General features: G+C 51.3%; 2 protein-coding genes across 2 annotated transcripts; one reads left to right on the top strand and one right to left on the bottom strand.

The window, feature by feature from the left end:
• The first annotated feature begins 176 nt into the window (after positions 1-176).
• Positions 177-4,233, top strand: LOC135828258 (uncharacterized). Its single transcript, XM_065340704.1, has 4 exons — positions 177-1,149; positions 1,685-1,911; positions 2,432-2,521; positions 2,992-4,233. The coding sequence occupies exons 1-4, from the start codon at positions 306-308 to the stop codon at positions 3,205-3,207; spliced, it is 1,377 nt and encodes a 458-aa protein (XP_065196776.1). The 5' UTR covers positions 177-305; the 3' UTR covers positions 3,208-4,233.
• Positions 4,234-4,662: 429 nt separating this feature from the next.
• LOC135828499 (uncharacterized) lies at positions 4,663-11,680 on the bottom strand. Its single transcript, XM_065340942.1, has 3 exons — positions 10,767-11,680; positions 8,491-8,957; positions 4,663-8,011 (listed from the first exon to the last, which is right to left on the bottom strand). Exons 1-3 carry the CDS (start codon positions 11,068-11,070, stop codon positions 5,603-5,605), a joined length of 3,180 nt encoding a protein of 1,059 aa, XP_065197014.1. The 5' UTR covers positions 11,071-11,680; the 3' UTR covers positions 4,663-5,602.
• Between the last annotated feature and the right edge of the window lie 529 nt (positions 11,681-12,209).

Here is a 12,209-nt window from a genome sequence, read left to right as displayed (position 1 = left end):
TGTATCAGCGAATCATGCAGTTGACCCACCCGAATGCAAAACGTTCCAAGAAAGTTTCGGGATTGCGTAGTCGTTGTCATGGCGCGAAAGTTGGCGTCTGCACGCGGCATACACGCTTTGTTCTCTTTTCGTTTTTTTATGAGCACAGCGTCAACGTTCAAAGGGCAGGTTCCTCTTCAAAAACTTTATCTTTGGATAGTGAAGTGTTGGATTTAGAGTCTTGTTTTCATGTTTCTAGCAGTCGTTGTCAGAGCTGGAGACTAGAGTAGAGCTAGTGAGCTCTTCATGTGAGCATCGTGACAGTCATGGAGGACTCTACCGAACTGGAATCTCTGACTCGGCCAGACCTGGAGAGACGGCGCGGCGATACTAGAATTGAAATTGTCGAACCGACGAGTCCGGACGTCAGAGGGAGCGATGCTGCCCTGGCGGCGAGCAACTTCTCCTGGTCGGGTAATTTCCTGCGCGGCCTACGCACCGACTCTGTAGTGCCCAGCTCGGGGCGCCTATCTTCAATGAAGCCGAAAGTGAGATCGTTCTACGTCCACCAAGGTCGCGTGCTTGACTCGTTTGAGGAAGTAGAACGCCTGGGACCAGCCTCGGGCTCAGAAGACGACAGTGATCGTGACCTGCTGCTTCAACCACCTGGTGAGGGACCTGGACAGTCAGTGCAGCACGGAGGACGTCAGTACGCTGAGCTGGACGACAATCAACGGGCGGGTAACCTCGAACCCGGGTCCGGCGGGGAATCCCCTACGGCGCACAGGCGTCAGGGCGCGCGGCAGCTGGCGCTGAGCGCCGTGCAGCAGGCGACCTACGCCAGCCTGCTGGTCAACGTCCTGCTGTTCGGCCTGAAGATCGCGGCGCTCGTCCTGTCGGACAGTCTCTCGGTCCTGTCCAGCCTAGTCGACTCGGCTCTGGACCTGTTCACCGGCATAGTGCTGTTCGTGACGCAGCGCATGATGCGGCCCAAGACCAACGACGTCTACAAGTATCCGGCGGGCAAGCGCCGCATCGAGCCCGTTGCCATAGTGATCTGCGCCTGCGTCATGGGAACGGCCTCGCTGCAGCTGATCATCGCCTCGGCGCAGAGCATCGTCAAGGGCGACGCCAAGCCGAACGTCAAAGGCCTGGCCGGCGCCATTTTAGGTATGCAAAGTTGAACTCGGGATGGTGAGCCAATTTATGGTTGTATAGAGAGTTTACGAACTCAGATGGTGAGCCAAGGAAAAAATTGTAACATGGAAAGATCACATAACATGTGCCCACATTTTTAGGGAGTTTACGCTTCACGTTTTTTTCGATTTCGAACGTGAGACAAAACGTGCGTTGAATCGCCTTTTTTCACTGTGAGATGGCCCTCTGTCGCGTTGAAATCACACGTTGCAACGTGAGATGCGCCATTTTGGCCGTGAGATCTCACGTTCGAAATTGTATAGAAAAATTAAAAGAAGGTGAAGCGTAGGCTCTCTACGGTCTCGGTACTCTTTGTCAGTGTTGTGCCATTTTGTCGCACTCGCTGACTGTATTATGATCTAACGGAGACTCCCTCTATTTAGGCTAAGGCCTGTGGAGAATCTATGAATACAAATACAAAATCTGGTTACGTCAGTGAACAGTTGGCAATAACTCGTAACATTTTTTTGTCCTTTTCCTTTTCTTTCTTTTTTTTATTCCATTCTAGGTATCTCGGTGCTGGCCAAGCTGGCGCTGTACCTGTTCTGCCGGCGCATCAACAACCCCAGCGTACAGGCGCTGGCCATCGACCACCGCAACGACACGATGAGCAACGCCATCGCTATCGTCTTCGGCCTGCTGGGGACGTACGTGCGCACGTGGATCGACCCGCTCGGTGGGATCTTCATCGCCATCTATATCATCGTCAACTGGATCAAGGCGGGCAAGGAGCAGGTTGGTGACGGGTGATTACTATGGTACTGGTGCTGTATTCGTGAGAATTGTAGGGCAGGCGTGTAGTCCGCATGGGGGGGGGGGGGGCATGCCCCCCCCTCCCTAAAAGGGGCACGGGGCGCGTGTACCCCCCCCCCCCCCAATGTCAACCTAGGTTCAGCATGCACATAAAGTCATAATCACCATGAATATCATGCACCAGCCATCCTACACGTATGGGGTCATGCCCCCCCCCCCCCACCCCTAAAATGGGGACCAGCTACGCCCCTGTAGGGTGTTGGTACGGGTGTGGGTTTAGAGGGTTTTACGTCGGCCCTACTGTAGACGACGGCTACAATGGCCAACCGTACAACAAAGAAGTTGAGGCCAAGGAGAAAGATTTGCTTCTTGCGCACGCTTACACTTCAAGTAATAAAGGAGTGTGACATGAGCACCAGGAACATATTAGCACACGAAGAGACGAAGCCAGTTGTAAATCTGATAAGTCTTTGTGTTCTAATTTGTCCATGTGTGTGTTCAGGCGGAGCAGCTAGTGGGGAAGGGCGCGGACGCGTCCGTTCTTCAGCAGCTGACCTTTGCCGCGCTGCAACACAGCACGCGGATTCTCCAGGTACGCTCACGGTGAACATGCACAGCTTTGCTATAATCATTATAGTTGCTTGTAGGTTATCAGAACACCTCAAGACTAGGCCGTGTTTGGAGCCGTGAATTATTCACGTGCATGTAACAGCATCCTTTAAAGGTTGCCTTACGGTGAACGTGCACAGCTTTGCTATGCATGGGTGCGTGTTGGTTATCGCCTTATCATGAAACCCCCAAGACCAGACCCTGTTTGAATCGGTGAAAATGATTCCACTTATGGGCTCATCACACCTCATTAAGTGGGTGAGGACATACACACACACATACACATGCGCGCGCACACACACACACACACACACACACACACACGCGCGCGCGCGCACACACACACACACACACACACGCGCGCGCACCTTCGGGCATGCACACGCACACGTCCTTACTCCACACCAAGACTCTCTCCTGTTTGGCTGCCGTATCTTTTTGTAACTGCCTTAGGTCGACACTGTACGAGCGTACCACTTCGGAACCAACTTCATCGTGGAGGTTCACCTCGTCCTCCCAGAGACCATGCAGCTGAAAGAAGCTCACGACATTGGCGAGTCGCTGCAGATCAAACTGGAGAAGCTGTCGCATGTCGAGCGGGCCTTTGTGCATCTCGACTTCGAGTCACAACACCGTCCCTCCGACGAGCACATGCCACCGGATCGGTAGTTACCATGCAAACACGGAGCGGTGGTGACGTCCCCTGTCAATAGACACGAAGCAGTGGTCGTCTGGCGTAAGTGATCCTGGACGGTGCTGCTCGCGTCGCAGCTCCCTTGGCGACTGAGTAGCGTGAAGCCTCCTGCGAGGACGAGATAATTTTACTAAAATAATTGCGAGCACTGGTTCACACTGGCTTGCACTGGCTTGCACTGGTTCACACTGGCTTGCACCGGCTTGCACTGGTTCACACTGGCTTGCACCAGCTTGCACTGGTTCACACCGGCTTGCACTGGTTCAAACTGGCTTGCACTGGTTCGTCATCGCATGCAAGGCAACATGCTCAGGGCATTTTCGATCCGGATTCGCCGAATTCGTACATTTTCGATTGTACGAATCCGGATCCCAGGCCCACAGAATCGGATCCAGTCAACCCACCTCACAGAGCCGGATTCGACGGATTCATTTGCATCGCATCTACCCCAAACTCGAAATATGCGTACACTAGATCAGGAGTTCACCATAACGCGTACAGATACAACGGAATAGAACGGGATGAGCTGTAGCAACGCGGTTGCTAAAGTTTTGAAACGGATTATCAGTTGTGCACATTCGATTGTATCCGTCTGATCGAAGTGATCTGGTCGGCGGCGATCGGGATCCAGTTTCCACAATCGAATGCTGCCTTTAATGCTACTGCCTTACCGCTTCAGAAGAATAGCATTTTTTAAGTGATATGTTTCTTTTCTAGACTGTTCATGTATGCATAGCAAAGTAACCTTGATATAACCTGCAAATGTTCAATTGGGAATACGATGGTTTACCTTTGCGGATCAATTTGAACACTTGATAGTTTCGTGAATGTAAAATCCGTCTAGCATGGAGTGTATCTTTTTTAGATTTTAAAAGAGATCTATTTTATGTCTGGACTAAATATTATTATTTTATTATTGTCGATTGTCAATGTCTGGCCTGTTGTTTTGTCGGTGACCTGACTGGTCCCCCTCTTGCAGTGATTTCAACCTGTATAAACCTGTGCAGCGTGTGCAGTGTGAGGCCCAGTCGTGTGCGTTGTCGTCTCAACGTGCGACTGGAATTTATAGGCAAGGGCAAACAGCACAGATTTCTTTCCGACAACCATCACTAGAATTTCTGTGAAACTATGTGGGTTTTGCTAAGGGATGACCGTTGAGTTGCATACGAGTAGACCGCGGACCACGTGTTTATAGAACTTCTAAATCCGGGGTCGAAGCGCGTATCTTTTCAGGTGCCATGGTCCCGGGCTGTCTCCCTGGGTGCATGCTACGACCCCTCCCCCCCCCCCCCCCCCCCTTGTTGAAAGTTCAGGATATGAAATTTAATGTACTTGTAGACAAATACATGTACTGCATTGATCATGGTCTAGTGTTGCAAAGCCCGATAATTGCGTGTATTATAATATGCGGTAATGGACAAAGCAAGGAAATTTGAAACATACTTTGTGTTATCACTGAATTCTTTCTCTACAAGTACATTAAAATAGAGGACTGACTAGAATAAATGCTGCAGACATCACCACGCAACATGTAACTTGTAAGAAATGCAGGCCGTGAAAATAGTTATTTTCCAGAATTGAAGTTCTCGTTCCTAGTAATAGAAGACTGATGTCAAGAGTACATACTAGTTCTATACTCCTGCTAATACTTTGGTCTAATATGTGTTCAAAACACGCACACGGCGTGACTAGATGAAGGCTGAACGGGGAAGCAGAATGAGCCAGCAATTGTAAAAAATATAAGTACTCGCACACAGTGCATGTACATGTACATGTAGGTGTGCCGCCTCTCGCATCACTTCTAAAATTCTCACGTGGACGTGTGCAGTTGTAATAATTCTACTCTCAAGAGGATGCAAGTAATTAGTTGTAGCAAGAGTATAAGGCAGCTTAGACATGTGCACTCTAGGTTGTAGTCTTGAAGCAGTCGTGGAAAGGAACCCTCCTATACCCACTGGCCAGGGAATTCTAAGTATGGAGCATTGCCATCATACTGCATGCTATTCAAGGCCGTTGCTTCAGTTGGTTTGATCTGTGGCAACAATCGGGTGGAATAAGATAAATTGATCCGCTGCTAACAGCAAGTTTAGAATAAAAAAAGTAGTCATCTAAGATATAGGGAAGTTGTGACCGTTTCCTAGGCGACCATAACATTCTGTACATTTCATACTCCATGTATTCAGACTTCTATGGATTGTTTTAAAACATCTCAACGGACGGCCCATGCATATTAGCAACGGCCGCACATCCGCGTGCACCTGAAAAACTCCAAGGCCAGCTTGCATACATATACAGCATGTGCTGCATGCCGGCAAATGGGCTTCGGCTCAAATCGATTATTTTCACAGTCACGCACTCCGAGGAAAGCGGTTATACGTCGACCGGCATCTCGTGTTGGCCCGAGTGCGAGCGCTGGTGTAGCAGGTAGGCTAGCGCCACGCCGACCAGGGCCGCCATTCCCACAGCACCGATCGCGATGCCCACGTACGCTACTGTCGGTAGCAAGGCATCGTCATTGCCGGCCAGTTCTCCCTCGCCTGCGCTGCTCGGATTTACGCCCTGGTCTGTCGTGGCGGGCGCAGCAGTGGCTGCGGCGCGCGTCCATGCTTCAGTGCTGGGCTGTGCATCACCGTTGGCAGTGGTGGTGGTGGTGGTGGTGGGAAGCGGTGCATCGGTCGCTCGTGTTGCTGCGACACTGGTCACGCCATGTGAGGTTGGTGATGTCGGCGATGCAGCCGTGGTGGGTGACGTCATTGTTGATTGAGCTGTGGTGGGTGACGTCATTGTTGATTGGGCTGTGCTGGGTGACGTCATTGTTGATGGAACTGTGGTGGGTGACGTCATTGTTGATGGAGCTGTGGTGGGTGGCGTCATTGTTGACGGAGCTGTGGTGGCCGTGGGTGACGTCATTGTTGATCGAGCTGTGGTGGTTGACGTCATTGTTGATCGAGCTGTGGTGGGTGATGTCATAGTTGACTCAACTGAAGGCAATGTCACTGTTGATTGAACCGTAGTTGGTGATGTCTTCGTTGATTCATCAGTAGCTGGAGATGTCTTCATTGATCCAACAGGAGTTGGTGATGTCATTATGGTCACGTGATCAGTTGGGAAAGTCCCGGATGCGTCATTATCGACATTGTTGGCGTTGTCAGCCTTGCCACCCGTCTGCGGCATGCTGGATGACTGAGCTGCGAGCGATGACGTCACGGACGTCGTGGGTTCCGTCACTCCGTCTTGCCCGGAACCAGTAGTCATCATCATCACCGATTCTGTCGATGAGCTTGCAGAGCTCGCCCCGTTGCTTGGCGTGTGTCCGCTGCCCTGCGAGTCCCTCGTGATCGGTACCGTAGCCATGTCGGGGCTGGGACTTGCACCAGAGGATCCTATCCAAATGGGGTCATCTGACGTAAAGTCCGCCGCTAGTTCTGTCGCACTCGAGCCCGACGCCAGGCCAACCGTTGGGATGACGGTTACACGAACAGGTGCTGTGCCAGTCGGAGAGGTAGTCTGCGGGGTGGGCGGCAAAGTGGTCACTGGAGTGGGCGGCAAAGTGGTCGCTGGGGTGGTTGGAGATGTGGTCTCTGGGGTGGGTGGTAAAGTGGTCGCTGGGGTGGTTGGAGATGTGGTCACTGGGGTGGTTGGAGATGTGGTCGCTGAGGTGAGTGGCAAAGTGGTCGCTGAGGTGGGTGGCAAAGTGGTCGCTGAGGTGGGTGGCAAAGTGGTCTGAGAGGTGGTGGATGAGGCGGTCGTTTCGATTCCTCCTGTGGACTTGGGCATCTCAGCAACAGACTTGGTCGTCGGATCAATCTCTACAGCTAAGTCCTCGCCCGACCCCAATGCAACTGATGATGTTGGCGCAGGTTGTTCCGTTCTTGCCATGGTAATCATTTCCTGTTCATCTGTCGGCCCGGCCAGCTGACTAGATTCACTCTTCAATGCTGTTGACGTCATTGGCTGTGCTGGCTGTCTTGTTGTTGTTTCTTTGGTTGCCATTGACGACGTCGTCTCGCCTGCCAGTTCCGATGGACTTGTCACGCTGCTCCGACGTCCACATCCATCCGTCAGCACACAGGACGGACAGCCGTTGACAATGTCGCCGTCAGTTTGCACGCTCTTGCTAATTGCACGGCGCAGATTCACACTATTGCTATTGATCCGGGCACTGGCGATACATCCCAGGAATCCAGGCGCAACACCGCGACGATCACTCGAGTTTCCCAGATAGGAACCTCCGAAATCAATGGCAGAGAAATTATGATAAAATTCGACACTTGTGCTGACATTCGCTGTCCTTATAAGGAGCATGTCCTGCTGTACGCAAATCGACAGCGAGTGCATTTGCCCATCGTCGAGCCTCACGGATCCCGTGTGGAGCCGCCTGAGGAAGTTTTCCTGCTGAGACAGAAATACCAAGACAAGTTGGCCGCCAACGAGCTCTAGCAGGAGCTCGCTTGGCCCGTGAAGTCCCAGCAGCACAGCGTCCTGGTGTACAGCTGAACGAAAGTCAATGTCGACGCTGTGAACGTCAGCTCTGGCTCTAGCGTGGTGCTTGTGCGCCTTGATTGTGTTGAAACCTACTCCAAAGTCTTCATAGGCACGTTCGCCGATCAGACCTGTTGAGTTCATAGCATCAGATGCTTGCACAATGCTGGAGACGACATCTTGATCTTCAAACCGTGCCAGTTTGAAATGGCCGCAGAAGGGACTCGTAGAGGTTTGTGCCTGTGATCCAGGGTAGGTCGCAGGGAAAGTGCCCACCTCAATACTCTGCAGTGGGCTCTATGCAGAACAAACAAATGTGTCATTCGTACATGCAAACACACACATACGCCCGTACACACACAGACACAGACACATACGCGCGTGCATGCCCACACAGGACAAGGGACGAATTTTATTGGTTTAGGATTTGCTGGAAAAGGCTCATGGCTTATCTAATCCCATTCGTTTTGGATAAGACGACATTCATGTACAGTGGAGATGACATGGATCTGTTGGGGACGGGGCGTAGCAGCCGCTCCGGCCGGTCCGGCTTTGGCCGGACCACTTTTTCGCCCGACCACGACCACCATAGTATTAGTAAAACAATGCCAAAAGTGCCCAGAATGCAGGATTTTGCACCCTAATTTCAAAAATATTCCGCGGGGGACATCCCCCGAACCCCCCCCCCCCCCCCTGGCCTGGCCGGACCACCGCCAACGGCGGTGCTGCGCGCCTGGGGGAAGTAATTTTATTACTATTTTATAGTATAGCCGTACCTGTCTGAGCTGGCTCCACTCAAAGGAGGTGCCGAGGCTTATCGTAGACGAACGGAGCGCGCCGACGCTGTCAACATCTCTATACACAGCCACACGGACCTCACCGCCGCGGGGCAAGGCCTCGAATTCGACGCGAACTCGATGATAGCGGAACTGCTCAAGGCCGGAGATTTCTTGGGTCTGCACCTCCCCCCTTCGTCTTCCTGTCTTGACATTCGTCTGAACTTCAATCTTCGTGCCGTACTGGAAGATCTTCAGGGCATACTCGTCGTTGGTGTTGCGCAACGCTACGATGGGTATCAAAACATTCCCGGTCGTCCGACTGGAGTCCGTGTTTTGTGCTGGTGGCAATGTTCTATATACCACTTCCAGCACTGTGCCATCGTCAATTTGCAATAGGCGGCGACGGGCTGTCGGCAGCTGGAGTTTAGCACCAGTGCCATTGCAAAAGCTGACGAAAGAGGCGACTGCAAACAGAAAAACAACGAGACACATACAACCATGTACACAACAGTCCATACAATGACGTCATATTCAAAGTCTGTTGAGTAGTGTGTACAGTCAACTTCGCCTATAACGGCACTCGGCGGGGCATCAAAAAAGTGTCTTTATTCGCGAAGTGTCGTTATACCCGAAGTCTCATTATGTATAACAGTTGGAAGGGACTTTGCTCTGGGCATGGAAATGTTGTCGTTATTCGCGAATTGTCGTTATATCCGCAGTCGTTAGTTGCGAAGTTGACTGTATGCTGTATGTAGGTGACTACCGCGAGTCAAAGCACTGCGTCTGCGATCGAGTGAGTGTAGATCTACCAGGTGTAGGGACCGACGGACACTCTGCACAGACAGTCAGGGACAGAGCGTCTGTGCTTGTGCGGTGTAGGTCTACTGGGTGAGGGCGCAATGGCCAATGCATGTGCCCGCATGAGGTATGTGTGCTTGCGTGCGTGTGTGTGTGTGTGTGTGTGTGTATGTGCGTGTGCGTGTGTGCTCGGACATACCATGTGTAGTTGGCGGAACTACGGTGGCGATAGCGTCCACAAACAACTGCGCTCCCCAGCAGCGTGTCGTGTTTTCTCAGACTAAGGCCGCAAGCATGGTAAGGGTGACATTCCGGTAACAGATGTGAGGTTTTACTCTAACAAAATGAGTGTAGTACAGTCCGGAGATCGAGTACCACTATGTTTGTCATCATTTCTAAAATCCCTCGCATCTGGTGCCGGAATATCCCCATAAATCCTGGTGTTGTGACATCACATTGCTGTCAGACCATCTGCCCAGTGCCTGCTGCGGAAAAAGGTGCAGTTCGATCTTCCTGTTCCGTCGCTTGCCACCGACACCCGAGTCCAATGTCAAGAAGAAGACATTGTATTTGTAGGACTGCTACGTCCTAGTGGCAAAGGGCATATACACTACAAGTCATGTACATGTATGTACATGTAGTACGTTGTACGTTGCATTCTACAATCATGCAAAAATGTACAGTGTCCAGTACCGGTATGTGCAAACCAGGGAGTAGTAAAAATTTTACTACTCCCTGGTGCAAACTGGTCGGTGTCTGCGGGATACTACTTCTAGCACAGCTCTGGTCCGTAGATCTACTGAGTCTGAGAATGTTTCTGATCACGAAACTTAGAGATACATGTACAGTCAACTTCGCTTATAACGACACTCGGCGGGGCATCAAAAAAGTGTCTTTATTCGCGAAGTGTGGGTATACCCGAAGTCTCATTATAATAATATTATTATGAAAGGGACTTTGCTCTGGGCATGGAAATGTTGTCGTTATTCGCGAATTGTCGTTATATCCGCAGTCGTTATAAGCGAAGTTGACTGCACATGTACATGTACAATGTTGGATGTCAGTGTTTTGTAACGGACACAAACATATCGTGACAAATGACAAAAGACTCGCTCGTGTATACATGGTATACTGAGGGTCGGAACCAAGGCCAGGCCCATACGGTTCACTGAATGGTCTTCAATGCCAATGGTGGCAGGGCAGGGGCTCTGTCAACTGATGATGATTGTAACGTTAGTCAGGAGCACCGTTTTCAACACAGTGGGTCCTCCGCCTTGTAACATGCTGTCAACCGATCAATGATGTACATGTCATGTTGATGGATTTGGATACAGTTTTGCGGTTCACCTCTTACCAGTACAGTGCAAAACTTTAAAAATGTAGTTCAGTTGGCCTCAGGTCTCTCAATCACCCTTAGGCTTGACCTCACATGTACATGACTGTACGTATGCCATCATGAGATTCCCGTCACTTACCAGTTTGGCAATGGCTGCCTTCAAAACCGGTGTAGCTACAGTCACACGTCTGCCAGGCGTCCTCGCTGGTGTCGCACACGCCTCCGTTCTGACAGTGACGGCCATCACTGCACGCCGGTGCCTTGTTCGCCAAGACCAGCACAGGCGCAGAGAGAAGCAACGCCACCAGCGCCATCATTGACGCGTGGGGTGAGGAGCAGACGCTATCGACCACTGGAGGACGCTGCGTCCTGCGTGCACGGTTCCGTGAGGCACCACCCACAGCCAGCACCGCGCCAATATCCCGTCTGCTTGTTGCCTTCATGGTGTCTTGCAGCAATACTCTAAACTGAGGACGGCTGAGGGGAAACCACACCGAGGCCTCCAGCTGAAAGCTCTCAAAACAGGATGATTATAACAACACAACAGTGCTTGCTGTATGCACGACGATGTAGATCCGAGCCAACGGAGAACCTCCTTTTCCTGGGGCGCGTTCTTCTAATGTGACCGCGATCGAGTGGAGGTGCTCTATTTTGTAGCCCGCTGTTCCAGAGACGTTTTGCCGCGTGACGGTGTATTCCAATCAGCTGGCCAAGGCTATAATTTATATAAAGTAAGAAACACTGTAACTGTAGGAGTCAATTCGGTTCAAGCGTGGCACGTGTATAGTAGGAACAGGTGAGGAAAGCACTGGTGGGGCAAGCGTAAATGGGAGAGGTTGCAAGAACTCGCGATCACTCCCGCTCTGGAATTCCTCAATGGAGCGTCTAGATTCAACTTCGGTGACAACACATCACGTCTTGAATACTGTGTCTCGCTAAAACCCCTGTTTCGTTTGACATAACAATATATTCGGGGGACCTGGTGTCGTCAATTCCTTCCCGCATCGGTGAAACACAATGACGAAATCGAGGCACAGCGACGAACAAATCGCATGCACTTAGATCTGAATTCCTACTTCCGTACTCCACAGGGGAAAGGCGGCCCAGCTGGAAATGGGTGTCTTAAACACATGACCACAATAATAAGAGTGCCTAGTTTCCCCATTGTTTGCTCTCCGCGCACTCACCGGGGAATGTGGCTGTGCCCCGGTCAGCCTGTCCATCGTGGAAAGGGCATACTGACTACTGTAAGCGGTGTACGCAGTACATGTACTGCACCGAATGCCTGTACAGTAAAAACCTGCACCCCACGGTGAAAGCAAATGCGGCCGTTAAAGCCAGGTGGTCTTTAGGACCAGGTCCCACAGTGTCTGTGTAGAACTGTCCGTGCATGGGAGAACGGTCGTTAAGAGCAGGTGGTCGCTAAACCCAGAGGTCGCTTACACCAGGTTTTACTGTACTTGTAACGGTACATTGTAGGTAGTGTGTATCACTGCCCCCCTGGCCTCAGCTCAGACTAAAATTTAATAACTTTGCATACCATGACTTGCAGTTGTCAGCTTACACATGCACTGTCTAATAC

This window comes from Sycon ciliatum, chromosome 12, assembly GCF_964019385.1.
Source record: "Sycon ciliatum chromosome 12, ocSycCili1.1, whole genome shotgun sequence".
Lineage (NCBI taxonomy): Eukaryota > Metazoa > Porifera > Calcarea > Leucosolenida > Sycettidae > Sycon > Sycon ciliatum.
The sequence above is the reverse complement of the archived record's forward strand: the minus strand, read 5'-3'. Positions and strand labels throughout refer to the sequence as shown.